The following is an 8333-nucleotide window of genomic DNA, read 5'->3' on the forward strand; positions in this document are numbered from 1 at the left end:
GCTGACCAGCTGAACAACCTTCAGGCTGAACAACCCCAGTTCTCCCAGCCTTTCCTCACAGGGCATCCATCTAGGGTATTCCCAGAAGTGCCTTTTGCACCCCTCGCCTCACATCGTTCCGCCTTTTTTTGTTTGTGCCCTCAGGTGTGTCCTGGGAAACACTACCATCCTGGCCGAGTTTGCTGGTGAGGAAGAAGTGAACCGTTTCCTCGCGCAGGGCCAGGCGCTGCCGCCCACCTCCAGCTGGCAGTCCAACACTGGATCCACCCAGACCCGCCTGGGCTCCTCCGGCAGCTCCCACGGCCTGGTGCGCCCCGACACCGGCCACTGGAACCCCCCCTGCCTGGGGGGCAAGGGCAGCAGCGACCTGCTGTGGGGGGGGGTCCCCCAGTACTCCAGCAGCCTTTGGGGACCCCCCAGCGCCGACGACGGCAGAGTCATCGGGAGCCCCACGCCTCTGAATACTCTTCTCCCGGGGGATCTTCTCAGTGGGGAGTCCATCTAGGAAACGAGAGAGAAAACAAAATGGAAATAACAATCATCAGCACTAAAGGAAAAAAAATTTAAAAAAAAAATTAAAAAAAAAAAATTGTAACCCTTTCCAGTCCCGGGCTCGATGAAGAATCCAGCTTTAACCCATGAGACTGGCAGCCCTCCTTAGTACCTCTGTCCAATATCGAATCCGAAACTGCAGAAGTCCTTGTGAACTGTTCCTGAAACAGTATGGGCTCCTTTTGGTCAGTGTCACATGCTAATGACAGGTTTTATTGGTTGTTTTTTTTTTTCATGGCTTTTTTTGTTTTATGTTGTCTTTTTATGTTTGTATGGTGATTTTTATTTTTTTTTTTTCAAAACCAAGTATAAAAGCTGCTTAGGATAGGTCTATCATGAAGGGCACTTTTCAGAATTTGGGCTGGAAAGGGTTATTTTATCAACTTGGGGAGGGGTGGGAAGGGGAAATGAAAGCCTATTTAAATGAGCCTGTGACTATTATGCACATTACAGAGGCGGACCCAATAATCAGAAAGGGTGAAGTGTGATATTTACCATTGGTACAGAAAAGTGACGAATCCAAGTGGGAACTATGGACTGTACAGGTTGAGTGGGGGGGAGGGAGGGCAGGGTTGGGGTATCTCTGTGTCCACTACTCCCATGGATCTGCCTATGCACATTGCCCTTGTTTCATTACTTTTTCATGTCATTTTTTTTAATCCCAAAAATATAAAAAAAGAAAAAAAGTAAAAAAAAAAATCAACAAAGAAACAAAAAAAAATTAAAAAAAAAAAAGGCAACAAACCATATCAACATGCAAATACTTGAATCCAGCAGGCCAATAACAAAATGTGAACACTTTCTGAGTTGAATTATTACACTTCCAGGTCAGCATCAGTACACAAAAAACAGGCTCTAAGAATTTTTTTTTAAAAAAGTTCAGACTCTATGTTTTTGTTGGGACAGATGTGAGTGTGCCTGTGCGTGTGTGTGTGTGAGTGTGTGTGTGCCCACGTGCGGTTTAACTCAACGTGTGAAGTTTTTCCTTTTGATTCAGTATATGCTTTTTATTTGCTCATTGGTCAAATGTTTAATTGTTATTAGCTTCTAACTTTGCACTGAGTGTCCGCAGCCCTTCTTGTAGCTAATCCTGTAATGGTAAAAAAAAAAGAAAAAAAAAGGACAAAAAAAAGGAAAAAAAAAAGAAAGAAAAAAAAAGGAAAGAAACTGATAGAAGGGGCCGGCGACAATTCACGTGTAAATGTTTACTCAAGGACTCTTATTGCATTTTAAAAATTACAGTGTGTATCTCTGGAGAATAATATGTATATCTACCTTTAGCGGCTTTTTATTGTGGACTAATGCAAGAAAATTATTACCGGAGTATTGCACCATTTTTCCATTCGGAATATAAAGTTTAAAAAAAAAAATACTCTTGTTGAACTGTGGCCATAGATAATTGTAAAGAGTTGATAGTTCCCTTGCAAGCAGGAACAGAAACAAGCACTTGGACATAAGTTTTGACTGCTTTTGGAGGAGCCAGGAGTTTTGGCTCCCACCTGTTTACAGACCTTTTTTTTCTCTCCTTCAAACTTTAAAATAAAAAAAGGAATTACAAAAAAAAAAAAAAAACAAACACAAAAAAAAAGGAAAAAAAAAAGACTTCCATCGTAAAGAAAACTATTTTCAGAATGAAGATATGCTACTTCAGAGCTCTGGGATTGAACAGTGTTGTTGTATTATCCTTTTCTTTGGCCATTGCTGTGTACTATTTTTGTTGTTGTTTTCCTCCTCTTCGTCAAAGTGGCGAAAACTTTGTGATCACTATCTTGCACATGGTGGAAGATGTCTCAGGAAAGCCGGGTTTCCCGAGGAGCAACTCCACACCATTTCATGTATTTTTAAAACCCAACTCCTAGCACTGAAGATATTATTAAAAAACAAAATAAAATAAAAAAAAAGACAGTAAGAAAGAAGAAAATACCTAATCTAATGTGTAGCAGTTACATATTTACCAAATAATGGACTCAAAAGAAATAGATGTTTGAAGAGTGCTTTATATATTAAAAAATCGCTTTATGTTTAAAAAAAAAGATCAATGTTTTTGATTGTTTTGAAAGGAAGAAAGACAATGGAATAACATACACTTCAAGTATGTTTTAAAAATTATATGAACATTGTGCTCCCTGCCTGCTTGGATCAGGAAACTTGTGCATTACATTTTTTTTTTTTTTTGGAAGATTAGCTTTTTAATGGTTTTATCAGATTTAAAGGGTCCTGCAAGATTGCAAATTAACAAAAGCTGGTTTTATAGAGGATCATGAACTATGCACAAACTGGGTTCAAGACTTGTTTTTTTTTCCTCAAGTTTTAGTAGTGTATTTAGCTGAATAACCTTTCCTCAGAGTAATTGCATCTCATTGCCATTACACGCCTGTTACATATATATTTTATATATATATACACACACACACTTATATAAAATATGTATGTGTGTATGTGCGTGTTTACATACAATTTTCCATGCTGAAGTTTAGCATTGAGTTGTAGAAAAACTCCTGATATTTTCAAATTGGGAATGAAAATTTCTGTTGGCGGGTTAGGGGTGGGTGGGTTTTGTTTTGGGGCTTTTTTTTTCTTTTTTTTTTCTTTTTTTTGCCTTTTCCTTTTGAATTAAAGATGTCTGTAACTCTGAGATTAAAAAGAAAACCAACAATTGTGGCTTTTAATGTTTATTCTCCTCATAGAATGTGATTGTTAAAGAACATGCACCGAAAGTTGCTTTCAAGAGTACGAAGATTCTTTGAAACTTAATAAATTGCAGTTTTTTCTTGGCTGTTGAAATAATGTGTATTTTTCTTTTATGCAGGGGATACTAAAAATATATATATTGTTAAATCTGTTAAGGTATTTCATGAAGAAGTTTAACTCTTTCACTTTGAATGAGGATGACGTGTAAGCCAGGAAAACCCCTCCTGTGGTCGCTCCCTCTGCTTGTTGGTGACACAGTCATGAGCTTGTTCCATGAACGCTTTGCACATCACATCCAAAAGCACTGCAGAACCAGCAGTAACCATTTTTATGTTAAAATTCTGTTTTTATCATTTTTCCATGTCTTCAGTAACGTAGATGACTCGTTAGCCCTTTGAACGCCGCGAGGCTGGAGATGACTGTCCTCCATCATTCCAGAGCCTCCCAGTTTCTGGACCTGGATGTCTCTAAATTGCCAGTGAAATTTTTGAGCTGAGCAAATAGCCCATGAACAGGGTAGGAACACCAAAATATTTTCCTATTTGGCCTTTCAGAATTTGATTTGAGGAAGGTGTTTGCAGTGGGTAACCACTCCAAGGTCCCGTTACCCCCACCATGCCAACCTGAGGCACAGGAGATGAAGGGCCGAGGATTCCTGGGGAGATCCCAATCTTGCTCCACCTCCCTCATCTGAACTTTAGTGTATGTTCTCCTCCCGCCTCCACCAAACCAGTTCCTGACCCTTGGTGGCACTGGGGTAACTGGTGCTGAATGTGCTGTACAGCAGGGCTGGCCCTGGGTCTCAGTAGGTGCGAGTTTGTACTGGTGAAACTCATTCCCCCAGTCCCTTTGAGAAGGAAAAAACTATCATGGACAGCTGGATTAATAAGAAAATGGTTCCCAGTCCTGAACAACCACCTGTGCTGTCACTGCGATTGCCCATAAAACATAATTCCATAAGGAAGACCCGTGGGGCAGGGGGTCCCAAGCAACTTCAGAGTTGCAGTTTGCTGGTGGGTATGATACAGTTTAAAATACCCAAATTTGGCCTTGGGGGTAACTTCTGTTATTGAAACAGCTAAAAAACCCTGTCTGCAGCCTGTTCTGCCGATTTTATTGATCTGGCCTAAAGTTGCACAGCTCTTTTTTACTGTTTTCCTTCCCACCTCCCTATTTTTTAACTCTTCTAGTAGTTTCTAATGTAACTCTTGGAAGAGAGTTTCCTTCTCTTTTCCTTCCTTGGTTCTTTGTTTGGTTTGCATTTCGTTGGGCATTTTTTCCTTGGCAAGGAAGGCTTTTGGTTCTGGTGTCTTTAGGTTTTGTTGCCAAGACATCAAAGTCCCTTATGAAGTTGGATGTTTCAGTCTTCCATGGGGTTGGCAGTGATGGCTTTTTGTAAATCAAATGCACTCTTAATATTTAGCATCCCCCTGGTATATTAAAGGGAATACAGCTTTTGACCAAAATCAAATCTTTTACTGCTGGCATAGCTCTTTATTTTCAGTGTCATTCTTCTGCTTCAGTGCTATTCAGTATTTCTCAAATTGTAAAGAAAGCTCCTGATGATCAGGATTCACCCTGTGGCTCCAGAATCTTTACAAGAAAACATTTTTAACAATTTGTGTTTTTTCTGTATATTGCATTTGCTGTACCCTCCATGGCACCTTCACTGCATGGCTCCCTGTCTTAAGGCCAAGAAAATTCCTGTTTCCTAAGTGATCTGAAACTGTCAAACTTCTTCTTAGTTCCTTGTCTAGTTTGTGGGTGGCACTGGCAGAGCAGATGTTTTCGCTTTTTCTGCTCCAGAAATATATTATTGTTCTTGCTAATTCAATATATGACTGTGTATGTGAAGGAGCTTTTTAATTAAAAAAAAAAAATTGTATATGGATATCTGTATATGTTAAGAATTATTGGAGTTGGAAGAGTCTGGAAATGGAATTGGAAAACCCTTTAGGATTCGGGTTGTGGGCAGCTACAGTGTGGAGCAGATCCAAGCAGATCCAAGGTTGCCGTGGTGATGGATCCTCTGATGCTGTCCACGAACTGCTGCTGAGTCCCCGCTGTCCGGTGCCAGCTGTGCCCCTGTGTCACTGTATTGATGCTGAATGTACAATCTCAAGTCCTGCATAGCCAGTTTCAGGGAAGGGGAGTTCTGGAAAAATGGGATGTGGAGCTCAAAGGAACTCTTGGTGTGAACTGCCCGGATGCCTGGCGTCCGCCGCCTTCCGCAGCGCCCCGAGGGAAACGGCGGCTCCCGAAACGTCTGCAAGTGTCTGTGGCTCCCTTAGCAGGGTCAGAAGGAGATGCCCAGGACGTGTCAGCTCCCTGCAGGTCTCCTGGACTGTCTCACCCAGGTCCTTGTGCCGCTCCCGAGGCGGCGACGTGCCCGTGAAACCTTAACGGCCGCGGGAGCAGCCCGGCTTCTGTCCTCTCACATTCCCCCTCCTTCCCGAGGGGTCTCTTCCAGAAACGTGCTCTTGGAATTCGGGAGAGGCGCCTCCAACACTCATCCACACTGTAGCTTTCCTGAGGGAGGACGGACTAACGTGCCCATGTTCTAGTGGGGTCTAGGTGTCTTCCTCCAGCGGATACACCAATCGCTCAGGTTAACTATTGCTGCAAGTTGCCAGACTCCATCCTCCAGCACCAGTCCAGCCTCTGCAGAGACAGTCCAGCTGACCATCAAATGACCATTTTAACCCCTCATGCTCCACCTGTTTCCTTCTCTCTAATGAAGGTGTTTCATTAGACGTGAATATGACACTTTGTCCTCTGTGTGTGTGCCCCTGGTGTTTGGTTTTTACTGTCCCATGCATTGGAAACGAGTTGCTTGTAAATTTTCTCTTGATGAAAACGTGGTCCCAGTGCAAGTCATGATTTCAGGGTTATTAAAACCATGTTATAAAACACAAAAAGCTGGAAGATTGCTTTGCTTTCAATAAATATGGTTATTGGTAAAGGTGGTTTGCCTTGACCTACCTGTGAGGTGCTGCTCACTCCTGGGGAGAAGTGTGTGGGTGTCCCCATCAGTGCCTCTGTCTGTCCTGAGTTAATATTTATTGCTTTAAATGTTCATTTTGTTCGGGGAATGGTTGTGATAATATTCAAAACTGTGGCAGATTACTCTGTAATTTTTCTGTTGTTCTGTCTCCTGGATCCTTTGCCCACTTCATAATTTTTCTGAATTTCTTAATTTATACCAAAAACATGTATTCAAGCAGGTTACAGACCTCTCTGTGTTACTGATGGTGGTGGAAAGGAGCAGAGTCTCTTTCCATTTTTGCAGTAGGTCTCCTTGTTTTGGCTGCAGTATTCAGGAAGAATAAGTATGTTTTACTGTCTGTACCTCACACGAGCAGAAAAAACATCTTTTCATTATTTTATCTGATTTCAAGAGGGACCCACTTTTTCTGCCTTTTCCTGTCACTTGTCTGTCTCCTTCCCATCTCTTCCCTCCCTACAGATGACAGGAAACTTCTGATAAAGGCAGAGGAGATGATTATTCTGCAGGTGAAGAATGGCAGCTTCTGCCTGTGTGAAGTCTGTAAGTTGCCTAATTAGAACTATAATCCCAGTGGGATATTGGAGCACAAGCACAAAACATCTGAAAGACATAGGAGGGGACAGGCATTAGTCCCCACAGCTAAGCAGCCTCTCTTTTCTGGGAGAATCATGAATTCAGAAGGAAAAGCTCATAGGAAGATTGCAGATAGCTCTGATTACCTTGTGATTCTTTTATAGCTGAACGGTTTCCAGAAAACTACCAGGATGGGGAGACCTGCTGCATCCAAGGTGGGATGTGGCTGCTGTGAGGAGGGTGGAGAGCCCAGGGACAGGGCTGGAAGTGTACAGGGATCTCTCTGATTTGTAGGGGATTTCTGAATTAGCTAAAAATGGCTCAAATTGAAAAATAAACAAACAAAACCAAAACAAAAAAAAACAAACAAACAAAGAAACCCCCAAATCAACAAATGGGTTTCCCCACTGGCTCTGGCTCAGTGATGGATTTGGATTTTTCTGTAGCATCACTATGCAAACTTAAGCACGGAGTGAGGTGGTCCTAAAGCTGTGTCCAACTTACTGGGTTGGTCTAATATTCTTTATTTCTTGCTCACCAGCAGTTACTGCATGTTCTGCTGCTGTCACCCTGAACTGCTTTTTAAGCTTTTGCTGCCTCTTGGTTTGTGAATTGTGGGTCACACGATAACCTGGCAGGGAGCACAGGTGGGAGCAGTTTCAAGATTTCCCCAGTATCTTTCCTTGAAAAAGACCTTTTCCTGGGACTTTTCTGAAACACAAGACATGAAATTGGGCACTCAGAACCAGCAATTCCAGCCCAGGAAGGGGCCTCAGACACCCTTTGGTGCTGTTTTTAATCACAGACCATTAAAGATTAAAACTGGGATTGATGCACCATAAAGCTTGAAACTTTTTCTGCAGCAGGACACTATTTGTTTGTTATTTAGTGGAGGTTAAGCACGAAACACTAAACTCTCAAAAGATGAAATTTAAGACAATGTAAGGAATTTTTACTTCTGTCCCTAAATAGGGGGGCAGAAGGAAGAGGGGAGTATCCAAAAATAACAGGACCCAGTACACAGGTGAGGGATTGAGTCATCCTCTAGTACAGACATCTCCCAGTAGAGACAGGGATCTTTATCCCCTTATAGTTCAAACACATGATTTTTTTTGATCTGTTTTATAGACTCCAGGTGTTCCAGGACATTGGAGCCCACTCTGGGCACTGTCTTTAGATGAGAAAGGGAAATTTCTGAAGCAAGTCTGGAGGGAATTGATTGAAGTCTCCTTTTACCTGGACCTTCAACAAGGCTAGGAGGCCAAATACCATGTTTTCCAGATGGGGTTATTCCTAGTGTTCTTGTCATTTCCCCCTGGCACAACAAGGATTGGTGCATTCTTAAACATGCTTTGCTGGTTTCACAGCCCCTGGTGGGACCACAGAGGGATCAGTTGTGTGTCCAACTGCTGTCCTGTGTGGGACCTGAGAGAGCAGAAATACCAAGTCAGAGGATTTATCCAGCCTTTTACCTTTTTTCTTCTTTTTCTTTTATGTATTTATCATGGCA

The 8333-nt window shown here is 42.1% G+C and overlaps 1 protein-coding gene and 1 long non-coding RNA gene across 11 annotated transcripts in view; both read left to right on the forward strand.

Moving 5' to 3' along the window:
• The window catches only part of TNRC6C (trinucleotide repeat containing 6C), a 98558-nt gene extending 96848 nt beyond the window's left edge, over positions 1–1710 (forward strand). For all 10 annotated transcript variants that reach the window (XM_027691311.1, XM_027691314.1, XM_027691313.1 and 7 more), the window contains one exon: positions 145–1710. In XM_027691311.1, coding sequence (XP_027547112.1) covers positions 145–505 — 361 coding nt within the window. In that variant the 3' untranslated portion in view covers positions 506–1710. The remainder of the gene's footprint in view (positions 1–144) is intronic.
• Positions 1711–3126: 1416 nt separating this feature from the next.
• LOC113971427 lies at positions 3127–8048 on the forward strand. Its single transcript, XR_003535546.1, has 3 exons — positions 3127–5515; positions 6710–6790; positions 7952–8048. It is a non-coding gene; the product is annotated as an uncharacterized LOC113971427 (long non-coding RNA).
• Positions 8049–8333: the final 285 nt, after the last annotated feature.

This window comes from Neopelma chrysocephalum, unplaced genomic scaffold (assembly GCF_003984885.1).
Source record: "Neopelma chrysocephalum unplaced genomic scaffold, ASM398488v2 Primary Assembly neopelma1_84, whole genome shotgun sequence".
In the NCBI taxonomy this organism is placed as follows: domain Eukaryota; kingdom Metazoa; phylum Chordata; class Aves; order Passeriformes; family Pipridae; genus Neopelma; species Neopelma chrysocephalum.